This window comes from Pimephales promelas, chromosome 17 (genome assembly GCF_988280905.1).
Source record: "Pimephales promelas chromosome 17, fPimPro1.hap1.1, whole genome shotgun sequence".
In the NCBI taxonomy this organism is placed as follows: domain Eukaryota; kingdom Metazoa; phylum Chordata; class Actinopteri; order Cypriniformes; family Leuciscidae; genus Pimephales; species Pimephales promelas.
In genome coordinates this window covers 19,629,869-19,652,138 of record NC_142785.1, presented here as the reverse complement: position 1 = coordinate 19,652,138, position 22,270 = coordinate 19,629,869, and the positions used below count along the sequence as shown (strand labels likewise).

The 22,270-nt window shown below is 36.5% G+C and overlaps 4 protein-coding genes across 13 annotated transcripts in view; 1 reads left to right on the top strand and 3 right to left on the bottom strand.

Annotated features, from left to right (window-relative positions):
• Positions 1-9,866, bottom strand: part of ablim2 (actin binding LIM protein family, member 2) — a 65,144-nt gene extending 55,278 nt beyond the window's left edge. For 2 of the 9 annotated variants that reach the window (XM_089122091.1, XM_089122089.1), the window contains exon 1: positions 1,278-1,549. In XM_089122091.1, coding sequence (XP_088978217.1) covers positions 1,278-1,293 — 16 coding nt within the window. In that variant the 5' untranslated portion in view covers positions 1,294-1,549. Of the gene's footprint in view, positions 1-1,277; positions 1,556-9,579 lie in introns of those variants that run through there. The other 7 variants (XM_089122090.1, XM_089122092.1, XM_089122086.1 and 4 more) reach the window with 6 other exon arrangements.
• A 676-nt stretch (positions 9,867-10,542) lies between these two features.
• On the bottom strand, positions 10,543-13,871 carry cdca9 (cell division cycle associated 9). Its single transcript, XM_039661338.2, has 12 exons — positions 13,748-13,871; positions 12,776-12,904; positions 12,582-12,700; positions 12,368-12,499; positions 12,218-12,258; positions 12,090-12,141; positions 11,945-12,015; positions 11,821-11,870; positions 11,092-11,169; positions 10,938-11,004; positions 10,776-10,862; positions 10,543-10,683 (listed from the first exon to the last, which is right to left on the bottom strand). The coding sequence occupies exons 3-12, from the start codon at positions 12,697-12,699 to the stop codon at positions 10,633-10,635; spliced, it is 747 nt and encodes a 248-aa protein (XP_039517272.2). The 5' UTR covers position 12,700; positions 12,776-12,904; positions 13,748-13,871; the 3' UTR covers positions 10,543-10,632.
• Positions 13,849-22,270, top strand: part of zcchc4 (zinc finger, CCHC domain containing 4) — an 11,077-nt gene continuing 2,655 nt past the window's right edge. Inside the window, exons 1-8 of the mRNA XM_039661336.2 lie at positions 13,849-14,045; positions 14,118-14,236; positions 14,405-14,487; positions 14,660-14,938; positions 15,262-15,342; positions 21,342-21,414; positions 21,492-21,639; positions 22,152-22,252. Of these exons, the coding sequence (XP_039517270.2) occupies positions 13,952-14,045; positions 14,118-14,236; positions 14,405-14,487; positions 14,660-14,938; positions 15,262-15,342; positions 21,342-21,414; positions 21,492-21,639; positions 22,152-22,252 (978 nt within the window). The 5' untranslated portion in view covers positions 13,849-13,951. The remainder of the gene's footprint in view (positions 14,046-14,117; positions 14,237-14,404; positions 14,488-14,659; positions 14,939-15,261; positions 15,343-21,341; positions 21,415-21,491; positions 21,640-22,151; positions 22,253-22,270) is intronic.
• LOC120471514 (putative E3 ubiquitin-protein ligase TRIML1) lies at positions 15,282-21,140 on the bottom strand. Of its 2 annotated transcripts, XM_039661337.2 has the most exons (7): positions 21,010-21,140; positions 20,450-20,615; positions 19,502-19,591; positions 19,049-19,279; positions 18,925-18,944; positions 18,586-18,728; positions 15,282-16,641 (listed from the first exon to the last, which is right to left on the bottom strand). In XM_039661337.2, exons 2-7 carry the CDS (start codon positions 20,600-20,602, stop codon positions 16,043-16,045), a joined length of 1,236 nt encoding a protein of 411 aa, XP_039517271.2. In that variant the 5' UTR covers positions 20,603-20,615; positions 21,010-21,140; the 3' UTR covers positions 15,282-16,042. The 2 variants fall into 2 exon arrangements, with proteins under 2 accessions (XP_039517271.2, XP_088978210.1); XM_089122084.1 differs by lacking the exon at positions 21,010-21,140 and having other exon boundaries at positions 20,450-20,623.

Sequence of the window (22,270 nt, the reverse complement as noted above, 5' to 3'; positions counted from 1 at the left end):
AGGGTATTCGCCACATCCGCACGGCATACTATCATCCCCAAGCTAACGGTGGTGTTGAACGCTTTCACCAGTCCCTGAAAAACAGCCTCAGAGCACACCTGTTCCAGGGATGGACATTCTCACAGGCCATTCGCCACACACTGCTGCACTACAGGGCCACCCAACACTCTACAACGGGGGTCTCTCCAGCTTCCCTCATGCTTGGCCGTGAGCTCCACCTTCCCCTCGACAGGCTCAGCCCAGCACTGCCTCAGGGCCCACTACCACAGGTCAGGGCCTCAGTGGAACGCCAGCAGAGGCGGATGAAGCAGAAATTCGACCTCTCAGCACACGCAAAGGCCCCTGACATACAGGCTGCGGATTGGGTCAGGGTTCGCAGGCCCCACAGAGACCACAAACTCGCTTCATACTGGTCTTCCCCTCTCAAAGTTAGTCATCAGCTGGGCCCAGCCACCTTCTTGCTCAGTGATGGCACGCGTTGGCATGCAAGCCGTCTCCGCAAAGTACGGGCCCCGGCACATACGACAGGTGCCACATCTCAAACCACACCCTCAGCTTGGCAGGACAACCCAGCGAGTCAGCCTAGACCTCAGATAGATCCTGCACAGGTTCCAAGCATCTCTATCAACCTCCCAGCTGAGATGTGTGCTTGCCCATCACAGGCTGCCCAGCCTCATCCTTGTCTTTCACCGCGGCCTGTTCGCACTCGTTCTCGGCCTGGGCACCTAAAGGACTTTGTGTCAACATTTCATGTTTGAAAACCTGTAGGAGGGGGGGAAATGTTGTGTTCTCTGAAGTGGGGTTTATAAATGCATTGAGTTAATGTTCAGTGATGCATAGAGTTTGATTGGGCTGAATCATTTGGTTCTGTCTGAGGAATGGATGGGTTCATCTACTTGGGTCTAGACAGACAGTGTTATGGAAGTAAAGCTGACGATAAGTTGATACTACTCTCGGTGTCAGTGTGGTCATTATCAAACGCAACAATACATACACACACACACACACACACACACACTGATTACCATTTGCTAACAGTCACAAAACGCATTATGAATGAAAACATTTCTGAAAATGTCAATTAAAATTCAACGTCATATAGGCTAATGATGATAAACAGACTGAATATCATAATAGTAGAATATGCAATTATGCTTCGATATTACAACAATGAAGTCGTCATATAACATCAATGACACAGGTTCCACTAACAAAGAGGCGCAACACCCATCGAAAATAAAAACATGGGCTAACCAGAGCGTCAAAGCGCAACATACCTTTTTCTTCGGGCATCGTCTCGCGTAATCACGCCTATTCTCTAAGTAAGTGAATGAGACTGCTGTCTGAATAAATATCCGACAGTATTTCAGTGCAGCACAGCGGTGTGGTTCATGTTAATGCTGAGCTGTTCTCACGTCGCGAGCACCGGAGAAATGCGCTTCAGACACAGCGCGCGACACTACAGGAATGAACGCAGGTCATATGATTCCCGCCTGCCTGACAGGACAGCACACACACTCACGAGCTATTGAAGCAATACATTATAAATAGAAGCTTCTCGGTCAAAAACATGACACCCCTTCCCAAATATCTGAGGGCGTTCACCGTGTGTTCTCAGTGTGAGGTAAAGCCACGCATTCAGCCCAGTTGGGAAAACAGTATGGAACAACCTGATAACAACATGAGATATGCTGCTGCTAAACTCAACTTTCATTAAGCATTTTCAAAACCATGCATGAGAATGGACCGAAGTACAGTGTGTGCACTATAGGCCTACATATAAGTTTACATATTTATATAGGCTTAATATATTTAGTCAATGACTGGACTTTTGTGGTGACAACAACCTACAGCGATGAGTTCAATGCACTTAAGAGTAAAGAAAATAAAAAAATATGGAATATGTTTAAACTATGAAAACTATCTTCAAATAAATATGAATATATATGACAAGATATTGTGACAAGTTACAAGGACGGACACAAAGATGGGCTATTGTAAAACTAATAATAATAATGACAAATATGTTTTTTACAATGTCCCAAATAACAATAGCCTATCAAAACGACCAACTGCATCCACTGGCATTTGATGTTTACAGCCTTTGCTATCCCACAATGCCACATTCTGCCCTACCTGACTCAGTAAGAATCCTCACTTTGTGACTTTTATTACTACATATCTTTGCAAATGAGATCATATCTTATTATTATAGCCTATAGTTGCGTTGAATCCACTTTTCTTTGGAAAAGGACTGTTGGATTGTGATGGATTAGATGCCTATAACAACAGTTATGATATCTGAGATCATCAGTGCTCCATCAGCAAGACCACACTTGAATGTACTGCTCTAATGAAAGTTCTGAAATATGAACAGAGTCACGACAGGCATTTATGAACCGCAGAACTTTTCACACACCCGGTCCGTTTAATTAACGAATTTATGAGGTCAGAGGGGCGCAAATCTTTTCCAGTTCAGAAGAGTCCTCACTCACACTCCAGATCTGTCTCTATACACAGTTCACTCTTTGATGTCTAATCACAAAGCATGAGTCAATGTCATACTGCTATCTCACTCTCTCACATGTCCTCTATAAGTCTTGAATAATGATCAGGCTTGTGAACAGCCTGCTAGCACCTGTCAGGGGGTTTTGTAAAAAAAAAAGGCAGGGGCCATTCCAATTTCCAGCACTTTCGCACATTAGTGCAAACTTTTTTTCTCCTTTTCATGGACATTAGAAAGTTGAAGAGTCACAATAAATCAAAGACCAAACAAGTAATGAATTATGTTATTTATTTTGACTGTGCCAATTTGCCTTCAGTTTCTGTACTCGCTGTTAAAAATGATTGTTTAGACACTGCTGAAAATCCAGGCTGGCAATCCATGCGGAAAAAAATAATAAAAGAGGCATTGTCCTAAGGTAAAAGATGGGAAAAGAGAAAAAAGGAGTGAGGGAGAGCCAGCCAAGCTGGCTTTCATTCATTTCCTTTGAAGGATTCGCAAAAATAGAGAACATGTGCCTGACAAATCTAACTGCTCATTTTTCAGTCCATCGAAGTTATTCATTTTTAAAGTTTTGACACACCGGGGGCATTTTATTCACATAGTGGCATTCTTTCACAATTATGCTTGCAAACATTATTGGATATTTTCAGGCTATTCATCAACTGGATCAATAGAGACAGCAAGATAGTCGGAGGTGGAAAGGTGGCATAAACCTATTAAGTTGTTCAAGGATGCCCAACTATACAGACCTCTTCTGGACAAATTTACATAACAGAAAATTTACATTTTTTTAAGTATCTTCAGAACATTTTCTCAAGTTACTCCCAACACCGTATTATTATACTGACTAAAATTTAGATCTATAAATGGGCCAGAAAACAAACACAACACACTAAAATAAAACAAAACATGTACAGTATACCTAATTTCTATAGAGCAATTTTATAGAGGAAATAAACTATTTAAAATAATGAAGAAAAACATTTCTTAAATTGAAATACTGCAATTAAACTTTCACTTTACACATACTTAAATCGAATGTATGCAATTAACCAACATTTGTGGTGTATGTTGATTTAAATCACACTAAATAGGCATGTAAAAACTTTAATCATCTAACCCTTTTTTGGGGTGCTGAAGAAAGTTCATGTTGACAACGTTGCGTTGCACAACATGAATATAATGCAGTTTAGAGACGGTATAAAACAAAAATTCTTTTTTAGCCATCACTGAAAAAATCCAAAACATCTACACGTTTTTGCATTTGATGCAAGTAGATTAAAAAAAGTGGCCAGTAACAACCATGCATGCGAGTTCATCATTTATGCTGTGCATTGGAACAATCAAAATAATGAAAATTGTGAAAGGAGAGGAGAGTGAAGAGGTTTGCTTGTGTCATGTAAACATCTTACTGCAATTAAGTTCGTACTCTGATTATTGGAAATAATCACATTACTGGTGCACATAAACATATTCATTGTCTGTGGGTGACATTGTACAGAGAGCTGACAAAGTACAGCCTGCCCTGCACATTATCAGGATATGCAAGAAAATAACACACATACACACACTGCCAGTGTCAAAAAAAGATCAAATTCTCTCTACACTTTGATCTCAATTTAAAATCCTTTAGAATTTTTACTTCATTCTATTGCCTATCATTTTTGCCCGATTTAATGGAGAGTAATAGGGGCCACAGAAAGAGAGAGAGGAAGAGAACAGTGGTGGGGATGACCTCTGCTTACTCCAACTCAGACACCCTTAAGATTTAAGTTATGAATAATTTACTGCAGTCCTGTACGGTCTCCATGCACGAAACCCGAGACTCCTCTAAAGCACAGCAGCGGTGCTCAGGTGTCAAATCTCAACAACACATGCAGCTATATGGCTGAGAACATACATTCGGTAATGGAAATCTACGAAGACAACTGTAACTAAGCCATTCTGTAAAACTGCAGAAAAAAAAATGGTCAGTTGTGATTAAAACCAAGATTATTGCAGTACGTTTTAAAAGAAAACATGAGTATTTCTACTTTGGAATTTCGTGTTTAATTCAAATGTTTCTTTACCGTTTCTTAGAAATTTCTGGTAAGCTTCACAAATAATTGCAGAGTGAAAACTATTTCAAAGCAAATCCTACAACAACGCTTTTTTTCACTGTAGATTAACTACACTGAAAAGACAGATATATATATATATATATATATATATATATAGATAGATAGATATATAGATATATATATATAGATATATATATAGACCATTTCACAAGATGTAAACAACACTGGTCCAGAAGCACTTCCTGGTTCAGTTTTTTAACACTACATAAAAGCTGGGATAAAATACAACCAACAGAACATTTAAAACTGAATCAAAAAGTTAAACAAACATCTTTAAGATGTTTTCTTTACATGTGAAATAAAGAAAACAGTTACAAACTGAAACAGGAAGTGTTTCTGGACCCAGTGTTGTTTACATCTTGTGAAATGGTCTATATCTTACTTGAAATAAGACTTCAAAAATAAGACTTAAAATTGTCACATCAGAAATATTAAATGCACATCGTAGTAGCCCTAAGATGCCATGTTTATCTTTTACAGCCAATTTGAGCTCAAACTGCATGGTTAATTAGCAGAAGTCTTTTCTAGTTCTCAATTGTTCGACCAACGGATGTTCAAGATGTTTTAGGAAACAGTAATGACTATTCTTCATCAATGGATCATACTATTGTAGCAAAGCAGACTATAGGCTGGACTATCTGTTTGCAAAACTAATGGCAGATAGGGGAGTGAATATAACCTGTCTGCAACAATCATTATTTTAGCAAAAATGTATAACATTATTCAAAATCTATTGTATTACTACTCTACAAATTTATCACTGCAGTTTTTCTAGGATTAACCAGAAAAAAATTTAACCAAAACAGATTAAAAAATCCTAGAAAAGCCCGTCATTTCTGTTATTTTTTGCAGATTTACAGCTTCTGAGCTGAGAACAATGACTGGCAGTAAATCCAGACCTGGTTAATCCAGTTTAGCACAAGGATGCTACATTCTGGATGTGTCCCCCATAACCTCAGCACTTTTGGTTTCCACGGCAGGATGTGAGGACTGATGGTAAGAGAATCATCACACTCTGCTGTTACATTCCCTTCAGAGTCAAATGTACATCACAATAATATACACACACACCAGGATCAGAAATGAAATGAAGGGCTTGGGGAAAAATAAAATGCCACCAAAATGAACAAAAATCCCTAAAATCTGTGCATCCATATAAACTGGAACATTGTTTTAAAATCTGCAAAAAAGAACCAAAAGGCCAATTCAAAAACCCTGTACAGCACAAAACAGTTCTGAATAACAAGATGGCTTTATTGCTATTTGCTAAAGCAAAGGAGCTGCAAACAACCATTATTTTTAAGATCTGGTGTTTAAGGCTTGAGAGGGCATCTTTGTCTGATCTGATTAGACAAAGATGTATTTAGAGATATTCAAAGTGTGCGAAATGAAAGATTACACAAAGATTATTGTGGTTTGGCATGGTTTTAGTATCTCATGAACAAGCTGGCAACATATTTTGATGAAACCAGACGAATCTCCATCTGGGGTGTCATGCAAAACTGTTCATGAACACTGACTCAGCAGTACTTTATTCAGCAGAGCTTCATTCCTAAATATAACGAAAATGTCATCATATGAGTGTCATCACCATTGTGCATGTGCAGTGGCTATGGTACAATAATAAAACATGTGAAAACAAAGCAACCCATATCTGTTATTTAGAGTTTTTGAAGAAATTTAAACAGAATATACACATATGTCACCATTATGGTAGCAGGTCATCTCTGGAAAGTTTGCCTTTAGGTTATGATGGGTAAACAGAAGGCTATTTTGTATGAAAGCACAAATAACTGGTCTTATTAACAAATACAGCGCTTACCTTTGTGTAAAAAGTAAGCTCAAAGCAAATATTAAAACATTAGCACATATCGAATGCTTCACTGTGGAAAGGGTTTGTTTAAAAAAAAAAAAACAGCTTATAATAAAACCCTCTTCCAATAATGCCCATATAAATACATGCACATTCACTTACTGGTATGTATTATTTTCATTTAGTTATTATACAAAAGTCAATTTACACAAAGGAAATACAAGTAGTTTTGTACCAAAAAAGTGCATTTCAAAGTGTGTATTATGCATTATGTGAACATGGCATTTGCAGGAAGGGATGTCCAAAATAATAAGTAATTAATTACAGTCTAACATTACTGCAAATCAAATGACATATGGCATACGATAAGGAAAGAGTTATGCTGTATTAAATACAACAGATACTGTTCTTGAAAAGCCCCTTCAAACACCTGCTGATGATGAAACAGCATTCTCCCAGCATGCCAAGAGTCAATTAACAAACCAGCAGGGTTCATGCAGAAGGCAAGGGTGTATATTTCAAACACTTTTTAATACATATGATATCCAATTTGTGTCTCCTTTCTGATTTCTGCAGGTCAGAGCGGCACCTTAAATAGCCGAAAACGGCTTCCACTTCATGTGAAAAATGAGCCTTCTTATTTAAACCCTACCGTAGTGTTTGATGAATAAGCTGGAGGCCATTCCTCTCACAGTCAGTCCCAACAAAACCAGGACAAGGAAAATGTTGCAGGCCCACTCTAGATTTCAGGGCTAATTACTAGTGTCTCTCCCTCAGGGACTAACTGTACAACAGTGATATCAGTTATTTCTCTGTTTGCTTCCAACAGCTGTAAAAATCCCACATCCAGTCTGCTCAGCTCCTCAAAGAGCCAACATCCACAATCTGTCTAATTGCAACCAAATACCTTCCAAAAAGGAAAGGATTTAAAAACAAACATCTAAACACTACATCATATTTTCCATTTCAAAATATATGACTCAAAACATTAATAAGTCCAATTAAATTTAGACTTAAATTTCCAAATCTGAAAGATTTTTCAGACCGTATTTGACAAATGGTTCATACAACATATTTTGCACTTACACAATGAGAACAAGACCTATAAATCATGTTATAACCTCACCTCGGATGCATCAGTTTGATTCTGTAAAAGTGGTTTGATGTTGCATGATCACTAGACAGCAAAGTACAGTCTGATTATTATTTCCTCCTTTATCTGATGCTGGTTTGAGTGGCACACACACATTTGTTTAGTGAAGTTCAAAATAGACTTGTTTATCGTTAAGACCAAGAATTTAATGTAATGAAAATGACCGATTTAATTCAGTCATGCTCAATTAAATGATCACTCAAATGTTGCCATGAAAACACTCAGCTTGTATGATAAATTTACTCATTATAGAAAGTCTAAATTTTAGATTTTAGAAAACTTAACAGGGGCAATAGACTAGAAGCACAGATATCACTCCATAAATCACATTCCAACTTTTCCACTTTGAACATGTGCCAACCAGTCTTTTGTGCTGTGAATTTCTGCTTTATTTCAATAATAAAAATAAAGTGTTGGTACAGAACTTTTATATGACCCATATGAAAATAATTTCTGTTCTGAACCAACCGCAGTTGAGAAGTGCTGCTCATGATGTACAGTAGCTTCACTCCAAAGTCACTCCCATTATGATTTAATGCTCAGCTATTATATCAATCTGTTTCACATGAGTTGAATTTTTCAGGCACATCATGCTGACCTGAAAATAAGGCTATACAGAATAACCAAATTACACTAAAAATCAATATGCTTTATCTAACCAAAAAAAAAAATTGTGGCAACAGATTACAAGCAATATAATTAATTAAATTTAACAAATTAGAATTGAGTAATAATTAATCAAATGAATTCCTTAAAAGTTAACCATGTAAAATGAGTAAAACTTACAACAACAACAAACAAACATTTAAGTCACCATTATGGTGATTGGTGTTTGTTTCAAAATTATGGTTTTCTCCTTCAGTGATTCTGCTTGTTAACATCAGGTGTCTTCAATGTTGGCAATATAATATAAATAGTTCTTAATCTCTTATTCAGATATTTTTGTTAAATTTTTGGGTGTAAACTTTACTCATTTTAAACGGTTAACTTTTAGGGAATTAATTTGATTAATTATTACTTAATTCTAATTTGTTAATTTTAATTATTAATATTCCTTGTAATCTGCTGCCACAATTTTATTGATTAGATAAAGCATATTCATGTTTACAGTGTACACATAATGTGTTTCAAATGTAGGCTACTTTCAACAATTCTAAAGATAAATAATAAAGCTTTGGTCAACAAAATTGCATTTAATTAGCAACCTCTTCATGCACAGGTAAGAACATGGGTATAATGTTACAGAACATCATCTCCACATAAAAATTGCACTTGCTGCAACAGTAATATCGTATTGATTAAAGTCAGAGGTATTGACCACCTTGACAGCAAAATCAACAAATACCCGAGATCTTGTGGATTATCCCAATTACCAGAAGTTCTGCTCAACACCCTCACTGTTAACTTAAACTACCAAATAGTGAATGACAGTAGGCCTACTGTAGCTCTATTATTACATTACTGTTAAAGTAACGTGCTATGTCAAGTTAATGAACTCTAGGAGCTTCCAAAATGACCTAAAAAAATCCATGGACAAAATCCAAGAATATGTCACTAAAATATTATAAAAGCACGTTTTAGACTTTACAAAAATGTTATTTTTTTATTTTATAATTATAGATAACGAGAGGCAAATTTCTCCAAATAAATAAAAACGCCAAATACAAAACAAATCCCTTATAAATAAAAAAATAAATGTATTATAGTTCTTACAAACTTAAGAGGTTCGTTGACACTAGCTGCAAAACACAAAGATGGTGTTTCGGCCTTAGTAAACATCACAATTAAACGCAAAGAGACAACCAAAGTAAATACACCTTGGACAGCAGCACATTACGCATTTCGTACAAACAAGGCAGCACTGCAACATAATGAGCGCTAGTGGGTGGGTGGATCCACCAGACTACACCGCGTCCACACACACAGGCAAATCTCCGGGCTTTTAGTAAGGGGATTAGTATCCGTGATGCGCTCCCAACACACTCACCGGTGCTCATTGTTATCCGCAGACCTTTTCGGTGTCCAATGTCATGTAGGCTATATCTCTAGATCCTCATTAAAGCTGAGCAGTCAGCGCGCCGTACATTTTTTTCACAAGTGCACGAGCCAACGTAAAAAGTATTAAAAAGATACGACTTAAGCTCCTCGCACCTGCGACAGAGGAAAAGTCGTTGCTATATATTCTGTCGAATCAGTGATAAACGTAGTGCGCAGCGTTGCGGCCGCATGCACGAGCAGGGTGTTGCCGTATGGCTGTGATGCGCTCGTGCGTAGGCTATTTGCCTCAGCACCATTCCTGCACGAGACGCACTGTGGCAGTTACGTGTAAAGACGGAGGGCGTATGGGAAATGGAGTTTATGTAGCCTACGCGGATTCAGATTATCAGAAGAAACAACGGGATGAACTACAGCAAAATACCATTAATATTAATCAATGTGAAATATTAATGTCAGTGAAAAAGAGGGGCTACTGTAATAGCCACCATTTGTCAAAACGCAAACAGTGTGGAGTGACCTGTGCACAAATGACAGTGATGCGATGCTTTCAAAGCTATGGATACTTGTATGAAATTGAAAAAAGGTAAATTGATCAAGTTATTACATGAATAAAATTACATTTAAATGGCTGTATACTAAGTGTCATTTTATAATTGAGAGGCTACTATTAAAAGGCTGATAGTTAAATAAATTCAATTATAGAAATTTTAATTTTGGTTTGTTATTTTAGTAGGATATATATAAAATTAAATGCAACACTTGTTTTTGCCCCCATTTTTCATGAGCTGAACTCAAAGATCTAAGTCAAGACTTTTTTTTTTAAGTTTACTATAAATTACTGAGCAATTTCACAACAGGACAATAAGCACAAGCAAACTAACACCATCTAGTATCAACCATTTATGGCATCCTCAATCAGTCACATTTGCATACCAGACAAAATAAGCAAATCACTTTATTGCATCTCTTTACAATAGTTTATTTATAGATTTACATTTACACATAATAAAACACTGGATCCAACTGATCGGATTAAAACTCATCAGCATGTGTTATTGAGCCCCCTTTTTTTACAAAGATAGTCCATAAGGTCCTGCAATAAAGAGGTCAAACGTCTGGTTATGCTAAATTTCCAGTGTTTCTTTAAGCAACCCCTTAAAATTACAACGTTTTTAAATGGTTTACCTTGATCTTTCGCATCTGATCTACAGCCGCATCGTCGAGCAACTCAACACTGATGTCATCTTTATTGTCCTCAGAAAGTAGCAGTGTCTTAAATGCAGAAAAGTACCATTGTTGAAAGCTATAATAAGCAAAATCTTTGCAACAGTTCGTACATGCACTCACTTCTCCATGGGAAGTTACTATTGTGGCTGTAGCCATCATTTCATCACCAACAGAGCGACTTGCTTGTCTTTTGTCAAAAGAAAAGCAGCATTTTTATTGAAAATTCACCTGAAAAAAATACACTGGTACAACCATGCAAGAAAGGAAACTTTACCTAAATTTACCACACGCTTGGTCACTGAGATTGACAACCCGTCCTTGGGTTCTTTTTCCATTGATAGTTGAGAGAGACCTGTCAGTGAGAGCAAAGAGAAATCCAAATGTGAGCTATCCGCTATATTTGACCATTAGGAATGTTCCATTGACATTTTAACCCTCTGGTATTCCTCACTTAGAATTCAGTCAGGAATAAAGACAATAAACTTACTTTTTTTAAATGAAATTCACTATTTAGTTTTAATATTTCATGGTAATACACAATATTCACCCCTAAAGTATGCACCATTTATTTCTATAAACAAAAAAAGGCAGATTGGCACTATCTGGTAGGACAAGAAAATGATATCATTATGTAACTACTAGTAGCCGGTTTAGCACTATAATTAAACAAACAAGTAAATAAGGGCAGTCTATTCCCTAGTTGGTTAAGTATTCCCACTTCCCAGACATTAAAACTAATTTTAATAGGTTTTTCATTCGGATAGACATTTACACATGATCAAAGACTAATTTATCGTGGCTGATTTGTAGATAAAAACTGCTCTGTGTTCTGCATTTTATAAACATTTGCCATTCAACACCATTTAGTGTTTTCGAATCATGTCCACAACTTTTGTTCAGCAGGTGCAAAATAAAGTTCTAGTACCATTCCAATTAAACTTAAAACAAATTGTCAAAAGTAACCGAAGACCACCAGAGGGTTTCAATGAAATTAAAGCTTTACCTCAGACTTCCAGTGCTGTTACTGTTGTGCAGGGTCTTCTTTGCAGGTTTCTGTTATGAGAAAGCACATAGATAATTTTCATTAGGCATCCACAAAGAGAACCAAGCAAATGGAAGGTCAGTACCTTTACACCATCCACTGAAGTGCTCTTGATTTGACCCGATGACCTTTGATGCCCTGCTGTGGCATTTAAACCTAAAAAGAATGCATGTTAACCTAAAACCAATAAAAGCTGACTTTAAAAAAAGTGACTAGAAGTTGCCTTGAACCTTTTTTGCTTGACTTTCGAGACAGGGGTTTCCGAATTTCTGGAGACGCACTCTTAAAAAATAAAAAAGAAGAAAAAAGAAAGTATACAACCACCAAATTTATGCAAACAGCAGCAAAATCATTTTACCTTCAGTGCCATTGTGACCTCGCCCACAGACGTATCATCGTCTTTATTAAAAAATAAAAACACACACACATACAAACACACCAATTATAAAGACAAATACCATTAATAATAATGCCCAGACTGTAGAAACATGCAGTGTAACTATCATACCATTCATTAGGTCTTTTATCAGCGTGGTGTGGAGCGAGTGCGGCATTTTCATCAGCTCTATTTTGAAAACTCGGTCCACAGTTGCCAGCAATTTGTTCAGATTGGTCTCCATTTCATTAATCCGGTCCTGAGCTGTTTCGGTGCAAGCAAAATAACTGGTTCATTATTCCATATGAAGGAAAGATTATGTATTGGCTTAAAATATATGACTGACCTTCCTTCTCAAACTGTTGTATGAACAGCTCCTTTCTTTTGGTGAGTCTACTCTTCTGGTCATAATCAGGCTGACCTTCAGAGTCCTGACTAACTTTTCTAGTTCTTCGTGGAGCCATGCTAATAGTTATAATGCAAGAACAGATCTTTTTATGAACATACAAACCTGGGAGCAGGTGCTTACCATGCAATTACCTTCTTCTGTTTTAATAACGATTGGCAAACTAATTTAAACGGCTCTCTTCTGCTACCTAGTGGACAGGATGCGCTAGATCAGACTTTCCCACTGTCTATGGACTTTCCCGAACTGCTGTTCGCGATTTTCTACAAACAAACAAACACACAATCAAATACTTATTTTTATATGCCATTAACCAACATCAAATAGATGCGAACATACAAATGTGTTGTTAAAATATTGAAATATTAAATTATAATCTCATATTTTTTAAGTACATTTTTGAGATCAAATGGGGTTGACTGACAGAAAAGTTTGGGAATATTTATAAAAAGAAAAATGTCTAAATTATATTATATTATATATTATGTCATAATTATTACTGAAAGTCATCTCATAATTATGATTTATCTTACAGACAACTCAGTAACAACAAAGTGGATAAAAGAATAAGAACAAATAAAATAAATTTAGATTAGAAACAAATCAGTTTAATATTTCATTTTTTCTTATTTAATAAATGTGCAAAAATGTCAACAGTTCTGTGTTTTTCTGTCAGTATGGGGTGCTGCTGTGTGTAAAATAATGAGGGGGGGAAATTAACTTAAATGATTTTAGCAAATGGCTGCAATATAACAAAGAGTGAACAATTTAAGGGGGTCTGAATACAGATCAGTAATTTAGTAATTCATATAAGTGAAATGTTTTTTTTTTATTATTATTCAATACGTTTATTTATTTAATCCATCTTTATGCCATCAATGAAGAAGCATTTATGCTGTGTTTTTATTATAAAGGAATTTTATTTTATTTTTTTCAGACGAGATTGGACGTAAATGTTACAGGAAATTAGACGTGACGTTTACAGCTTCGCCACATGATGTCGCCACGACACAACGAGAGCATACAGTGTTTTTGTGTAAAAATGGCAAAAACAACCATAAAATCACTTAGAAAACAGCTAACGAAATGCAAATGCAAACACGTACCCCGAGTTCACAGGTCGAATGTCCGACGTTATTTCCAAAAACGAGGTGCTAAAAATTCACATTCCGAGCTGTCTGGAACGCAGCATTAGTTAGTTGACGATATATAACGTCATTTGTGTGCGACAGATTTGGTTGTCTACTATGGCAGCCTTCTGTCACGCATGTGAGTTTTGTTGATTCTCATACGGAAAGTTTCTGGCAACCATGGGTAAAATACTGGATGATGTCGTGGATAGCGGCGGAATAGAAGTCATTATTCAAAACGAAAGCGACAAAACAATACCACGGTGTCAACATGGTACGAGAAAAATCGTAATAATATAATAATAATAATATCGTAATAATATAAACTGACAAGTGATTTCCTCAGGACCAGCTCTGTTGTTCGAGAAAACTGCCCATGGAGAGGAAAAAGGAAGAAGATTTTACGCTTGTTCTGCTTGTCGAGATAGAAAAGACTGCAACTTTTTTCAGTGGGCAGACGATAAGGTTAACGTTAGTTTATTACAAGTTATACTTACGTTTACTTTATTAAAATCATTAAACACTCTACAGCAAAAAGATAAACTAAAATTACTACTTCATTAAAAGAATATAAAAACTAGAGATGTGAATATTTGGATTTCATTCGCTTGATGAATTTCGTTCATGCTTCAGATATCAGAGGCAAGAATGCTTGCCAGAGAGGAGCAGAACCGCTCCAAGATGCCTCTTTTCACTCATCAGGAGTTCTTCACAAGGTAAATAATTCCCTTTAACTTATTTGAACATTTATGCCATGTCACTCTCATCAAGTGAGATATTGTCATGTCTGTTTATGGTAAAATATATTACTCTAAAATATAAAAAGTTCCTTAGTTAAGATGACCTGACAAAATCTTTCACACATGCACGTGTTTGTTTCTTTCACAGATTTAGAGAGTTTGTTTCTCTGCCACTGGAGCAGAGAAGGTTCTGTGTGGACTGTCAGATGTTGATCTTCCCTGGGGAATGGGCGAATCATGCAAAACACAAATCACTTTCTGAGGACGTCACAGTGCGGCGGTTGAAAAGGCCCAGTCTACTTCTGTGTCCTCTGGACAACAAGAAGAGTAACGCGCAATATCTATTTGCAGACCGGAGCTGTCATTTCCTCCTGGATCTGCTCTTGGGGTTAGGCTTCCAGAAAATTCTCTGCGTAGGGACGCCACGGTAGGTCCTGTGGATGGAGAACTTTTAACCAAAGTCTTGGGTAATGCAAATAGCCAAACTTGTTGGGAAAGGCTTTTTGCACTAACATCACCCACTATAGCGCAGACAAGGGCCATTTGTAGAAATACAATGCAAAAACATGCAAGTACACAATAATTGGAGTGTATCAAATGTTTGATTTAAATGTTAGTACATAGTAGTTAAAGACACTTAATATAAAGTGGGATCTTTGCACTTGCAATGTAAATGCAATGGACAGTCAAAAGCATATCTCCATATTTTAGCTTTGCAGTTGAATTAATAATTCTCTTATATATTCACAGATTACATGAGGCGATAAAGCTTCGGAATATGGAGGGCAAGAGTCCTACTGTCAAGAGTTTATTGCTGGATATTGATTACAGGTAAACATAATACAACATAATTTCTTTTTACTATATTGTTTACCATAAGGTTTAAAGTAGTAAGACTGTTCTTTTATGATGACCTTGCTTTTTTGGTTCATGTCATATCGTATGCCTGGCCTATTAATAACTGAAGCTCAGAAAGGTGTATCTAAGTATAGTATACACTACTATTCAAAATTTTAGGGTCTGTAAGATTTTATTTATCTTAAAGAAATTAAAACTTTTAGACAGCATAGACATAGCATTGCTCAAAAGTGTCAGTAGACATTTATGGTACAAATTTTTTTTTTGTTTTGTTTTTTTTTCGACATTCTATTCATCTGAGAATCCTGGAAATAATGCATCACTTTTTATACAAAAATATAAAACATCATTTTTTTTTTTCAACATTGATTATAGTTGTAAATCATAATAGAATGATTTCTGAAGACTGAATAATGGCTGCTAAAAAACACAAAAATAAACCACAAAAATAAATTACATTTGATTTTATAATAAATTGAAATAGAAAACAATTATTTTAAATTGTAAAAAAAATTACACAGTATTACTATTGCTATTTTTACTGTATTTATTCAAATAAATGAATAAATGCATCAAATAAATGCAGCTTTAAGAGCATGAGTATAAGAGACCGCTTTCAAGATTATTAACGTTTGGGGTCGGTAAGATCTGTTTGTAGTGTATTCAAACAATATTAAAGACTGAGATCGCATATCTCCATATGATGATGGCCTGTGTGTTTGTCTCTGGGTAAGAAGAAGCGGAAAGCTGGGTAGAGGGGCTCAGTAAAATGATGATATGCTCTGTCAAACACAGCTGTTTGCACTGCTGAAAACTCCTGCAGCGTTCTCATAGTCTCAGCATCATAGAACACCACACGACCCTTGTGATATTTTACAAACACCCCCACCTTGTTCGGTGCTGCCCGTGCTGCTGTGACGGGAAGCGCCACGTGTCGATCGTTGTGCCAGGCCATGAGATGCCCATCCTGAAACTCAAGACTCCACGAGCACCTGTTCCGTCCAAGTTTGGCAGCTTTGTCTCGTCCTCTCCGCTGCAGGCTCCCGTAAGCCACTCCCACAGCCCATGATGGGCAGCAGTGCACGTCCACCTCCCAGTAGTGCTGCCCAGATTTAAAACCTACGGAGCCCATGGCACAGAGTAACTGATCAAACCTTAGAGGGTCATTGGTAACGCAGCTTTCCTCTGTGGAAAGGGACAGGCCCCGTCCTTCTGAGGTCACCTTGATCTGTTTGTGACAGGTCAGTTTGTCAATCGCCACATTAGAGGAGTCTGTCGAGATGAAATGCAAGAATATTCATAAACAGCTGATTTACCCACAGCATCATGGTTCAATTATGTATTCTGAGCAATTCTGGTTACATATTAGCTAATCATTACAATAATACAGTACAATATATTACATAGTATTTATAAAAAGTAAAAGTAAACATATAAAGTATTTTTATATTCTTTAACATTGTACCGTTCAACAGTTTGAAGTTAATAAAAAAATGTCTCTACATTCACCAAGGTTGCATTTATTTGATCAAATTTTAATTAAAATATGTATTATTTAAATAGAACATTATGACAATTTAAAATAACTTTTCAATTTTAATATAGTTAAAAATGTATTCCTGTGATGATGGCAAAATTTAATTGTGCTGCATATTATTTTTGCTGACGTCATGACATTTATTTTTTTTTAATGTCACTTTTAAGTTGATGCCATCCATTCTTAATAAAAGTATTAACTTTTTTTAAACTTCAAACCAACCTCAAACTTTTGAATGGTAGTATATATATATATATATATATATATATATATATATATACACTCACCTAAAGGATTGTTAGGAACACCTGTTCAATTTCTCATTAATGCAATTATCTAATCAACCAATCACATGGCAGTTGCTTTAATGGATTTAGGGGTGTGGTCCTGGTCAAGACAATCTCCTGAAATCCAAACTGAATGTCAGAGTGGGAAAGAAAGATGATTTAAGCAATTTTGAGAATGGCATGGTTGTTGGTACCAAACGGGCCAGTCTGAGTATTTCACAATCTGCTCAGCTACTGGGATTACAACCATTTCTAGGGTTTACAAAGAATCGTGTGAAAAGGGAAAACATCCAGTATGCGGCAGTCCTGTGGGCGAAAATGACTTGTTGATGCTAGAGGTCAGAGGAGAATGGGCCGACTGATTCAAGCTGATAGAAGAGCAACTTTGACTGAAATAACCACTCGTTACAACCGAGGTATGCAGCAAAGCATTTGTGAAGCCACATCACGCATAACCTTGAGGTGAATGGGCTACAACAGCAGAAGACCCCACCGGGTACCACTCATCTCTACTACAAATAGGAAAAAGAGGCTACAATTTGCAAGGGCTCAGCAAAATTGGACAGTTGAAGACTGGAAAAATGTTGTCTGGTCTGATGAGTCTCAATTTCTGTTGAGACATTCAGATGGTAGAGTCAGAATTTGGCATAAACAGAATGAGAACATGGATCCATCATGCCTTGTTACCACTGTGCAGGCTGGTGGTGGTGGTGTAATGGTGTGGGGGATGTTTTCTTGGCACACTTTAGGCCCCTTAGTGCCAATTGGGCGTCGTTTAATTGCCATGACCTACCTGAGCATTGTTTCTGACCATGCCCATCCCTTTATGGCCACCATGTACCCATCCTCTGATGGCTACTTCCAGCAGGATAATGCACCATGTCACAAATCTCGAATCATTTCAAATTGGTTTCTTGAACATGACAATGAGTTCACTGTACTAAAATTGCCCCACAGGCACCAGATCTCAACCCAATAGAGCATCTTTGGGATGTGGTGGAACGGGAGCTTCGTGCCCTGGATGTGCATTCCACAAATCTCCATCAACTGCAAGATGCTATCCTATCAATATGGGCCAACATTTCTAAAGAATGTTTTCAGCACCTTGTTGAAGCAATGTCACGTAGAATTAAGGCAGTTATGAAGGAGAAAGGTGGTCAAACACAGTATTAGTATGGTGTTCCTAATAATCTGTTAGGTGAGTGTATAAATATATATTATGTTTATGTCTGCATAAACTTTTATATATATATATATATATATATATATATATATATATATATATATATAAAGTATTGTATATATATATATATATATATCCAAAATATATTTTGCATGAACTTTTTTAGTACAACAAAATTATGGGTTTTATGGACTGAGAGTGTTTTGTACCCAGCAGCAGGCTCTTTCGTTGTAGCTGGACTTTCAGATCTTTTGAGATGTTCCTGAGAACTTTCTTGAGCTTCTGGATCCTCTCCTCATTCATTTTGATCTGCTCTTCAGCTGGGTCCATTTTCTTACGACAGCTAGTCAATCTAGCCGGAAGATGCGTTTGAATTATATAGTCAATTGCATTCATTGTAGATGTTGCATTACGTATATTATAATGTACAGCATGTTTGCTATTGAAAAGAACACGGAAGGCATTATTGTTTTGACATACAATTAGGTTGTCAATATATATTCTGTCACAAAATCTGCCAGTCATATAAAGGAAAAAGATGGCCTTACGTAAAATCCTCAGGAAGCGACTGAAAGCAGAGAACATGCAGAAAACAATATAAGTGATCCCTGCTCTTTTTTTCTCAAGATTATTACAACAACATGAAATGCATGTTTCGTCTTTGACTGTTACCTGCTTCATGGTCTCTGCAGGGCTCTGTTGAGCTGACTGCATAGTGCTGATGTGTTTCTGCAGGAGACCAAGGTGTTGATTCCAGTCTTGAAGAATTCGGTTTAGTTTACTGCTGGTCTCCCGGCGGTCTTGCTCTATCATGTCTAGAACAGCCTGTTCATCCTCCTGCAGAGCCATATGCAGCTCTTCATAACACTCCTGTACCTGCTGCTTCATCGCCTCTGAACTCGTCTTCAGCAGAGATGTAGGATTCATCAGTTATTTAACATTTATAGTAGCTGAGGCTTTATCACATTCAGGTCGACTGATAGCTGAATGCCCTATCTACTTTTCTGATATTATTTTAAATAATTCTTTGGAGAGACAAAAACATTGTCTGCAAACCATCTCCTTCAACTACCAGTCATGTATTTTTCAAGATCAAATCAAATTCTAAAAATAGAATTCACTTACATTAAGGTTGGCTTGCCTCTTTTTAATAGATTCCATATGAGACTCTGTTCTTTTCTTCTCCGTCTTTAAGTCCTCCAACAAGACTGGTAGCTGTTTACACATTTTTGGTAACATTTTAGTTTAGTGTCCAATTCTGACTATTAACAAGTTGCTTATTAGCATGCGTATTACAAGGAAATTGGCTGTTTATTAGTACTTGTAAAGCACTATTATTTTATTGTTTATTAGTACTTGTAAAGCATAATATTACCTTATTCTGCATGGTCATATCCTACATCCCTAATACTACACGATACTTAAACTTAACAACTACCTTACTATCTATTAATAAGCAGTAATTAAGAGTTTATTGAGGTAAAAGTTGTAGTTAATAATTTGTTAAACATTTGAGAAAACATTTATTACTGTACACTTACCATTCAACAGTAAGATTTTTTTTATTCTGAAATTAATGTTTATTTAGCAAGTAAGCATTAAATCGCGACAGTAAAAACATCTAAAAAAAATGCTGTTCTTTTAAACAATCTATTCATCAAAGAATCATGAACAGATATGCATCACTGTTTCCACAAAATATTAAGCAGTGTACATTTTATTAACACTGACAACTCAAGAAATGTTTCTTGAGCACAAAATCAGCATATTAGAATTATTTATGAAAGATCACGTGACTAAATTCCATCACAGCAATAAATTGCATTTTAAAATATAATCCAATATAGAAAAGGTATTTTTAGTATAGTGCCCCCCAATTTTTTTTTGAACAGTAGTGGATGTCTTGTAAGTGCTTCTTCATTGAACTTATGTTCAACCTTATACTAAGCTCCTATATTTCTAGCATAACTACATTCTTATGTTGTCCTTGTAGATTGTCTCATGTCTCATGATTGCCCGATTTCATTATCAGCTTATTAATTTAGTTTGGCAGTTTAGGAAATCCATCATTACCTCTGAGGGTTTTGGGGAGATGGCTCCAGTTCTCCTGACCAGTTTTGGAGAGCGTGGGAAGGGCTGGGTGGCTTGTGGCCCTGAACGAGCCTCGGTAGCCAGACAGAAGGAACTGGTTTCCTCTGATAGAGGCCTGAAGTCTTCCTCTGCCATCTCTCCAAGTTCTCTGAGCATAGTGGTAATAATGGGAAAAACATCATTCACATTAGTAGTTTTTAATTATCACAATTTTGAGTATCTAATGCATGAAGAAGACATTTTCTCAGAAGACATGCTGCTTCTTGTTAATGCACAAAAAAATTGCAACTAGCCTTTACTAGAAAATAACTGGACGCCAAAAAGTGCATTTATATTTGCATACCTTAAAGCAAAGATATACTAAGCATAATTAACTTTTCAGCATCTGCACATATGCTATATCTATTAACATGGACCCAGTATCAAGTTAAACGTTCTTACAGTGCTATAAAAAGTTACAATCAGTAAATCAGTTGTGCTCTTAGTGTTGCATGTCACTGGAATAATATTTCACAATAAAATAATACAATAAAACAACTTACCTAAGAAACTGATGAGAGAAGTGAATGTCTTTGGTTCTTGTTCTCCTGCGAGCACTTCTATGTTCATCTGTGGAATGTGTTGAAAAAGGTGTGCAGCCCCTTTTAACATGCCAAAGCCTGCAGCATATGCGGATGTGTTTGCACAGACACTTTCACTTTGTTTTATAACTGTCTTTCACAGTTCCAGACTTGCTGACCTGCAGGGTTTAGAAATCTGCAGATTGTGGGTTTTATTTCACTGTTTTGAAATGCATGTCTACACTTGTATTTATTTAGCGCATTGCATGCATTTTGCAGTTATCAACCTTTTTTTTTTTTTTTTGACCTCTTAGGTACTGCCAGTTTTTTGGTCAAGATGAGTTCTGCCACTATAATATGTTCAACCATCACTTCTTTGATGATGAGGTAAAAACCAACCTCCTTTGACGTCAAATGTGGTCCCTCTTGTACGTTCTGAAAAATCATGATATGCTACTTTGCAGGAAGCGGTCACGGTTTTTCAAGGCTTTCTGCATGAGGAGGGAGGAGCCAAGGTAGTCATGGTAACAGACCCCCCTTTTGGAGGCCTAGTGAAGCCACTAGCCAACAGTTTCTCTCAGATGTCGATGACCTGGAAAAAGCATAATAAAGGTATAAGCAACTAAATTTTGATTGCAACAACTTGTGCATGTTTTACTTTCAAACATAACGCATATGTATGCTTCACAACACAAAATTAGATATTTTAAAGAATGTTGGTAACTAAACAGTTCACAGCACCCACTGACTTGTATAGTTTTTTGTTTTTTTTTATGGGTGCCGTCAACTGTGGTTATCTATATTAATATTTTGGGTGAACTATCCCTTTTAATGGAAGATAAAAGTAGAATTATGCTGGTCTATATTTTTCCTCACACAAAATCATATGGCTTCAGAAGAAGACAATTCACCGTAGTTTCTAATTTTATGATCCATGGGATTACTTAACTCAAGTCATACATGTTTGTTTTGGAATGAGGGGTGAGGAAATATTTTTTTTAAAAAGTCTTTTTCTGTCAAAGGCATACATGTAAATTGCAGTTACATGGAGAAATAATCAACCAGCACAATGTGTTGTAATTTCTTTGAAATTTGTTATCATTACCTGTTTTAATCATTTTTAGTGAGCGATGCAGCGGAGATGCCAATGATCTGGATCTTCCCATATTTCTTTGAGCCCCGTATCCTTGAGTGTTTTCCCTCCTTTTCTATGCTGGATTACCAGGTATTATAGGAATATCAT

Bases quoted from the DNA above. Each gene is read 5' to 3' on its own strand.
- cdca9 (XM_039661338.2), bottom strand. From the start codon at position 12,699: ATGGCTCCACGAAGAACTAGAAAAGTTAGTCAGGACTCTGAAGGTCAG. The intron at 12,142-12,217 runs GTAAAATGATTT...TTATTTTTTAAG, and splicing joins AGGTCACAATGGCACTGAAG to AGTGCGTCTCCAGAAATTCG. The intron at 10,684-10,775 runs GTAAACCATTTA...TCTTTATTGCAG, and splicing joins ATCAGATGCGAAAGATCAAG to GACCTTATGGACTATCTTTG.
- LOC120471514 (XM_089122084.1), bottom strand. From the start codon at position 20,623: ATGCTCAGAGAACTTGGAGAGATGGCAGAGGAAGACTTCAGGCCTCTA. The intron at 19,592-20,449 runs GTAATGATGGAT...ATGTGTAAACAG, and splicing joins TCTCCCCAAAACCCTCAGAG to CTACCAGTCTTGTTGGAGGA. The intron at 18,945-19,048 runs GTAACAGTCAAA...CTCTGCTTTCAG, and splicing joins CTGCAGAGACCATGAAGCAG to TCGCTTCCTGAGGATTTTAC.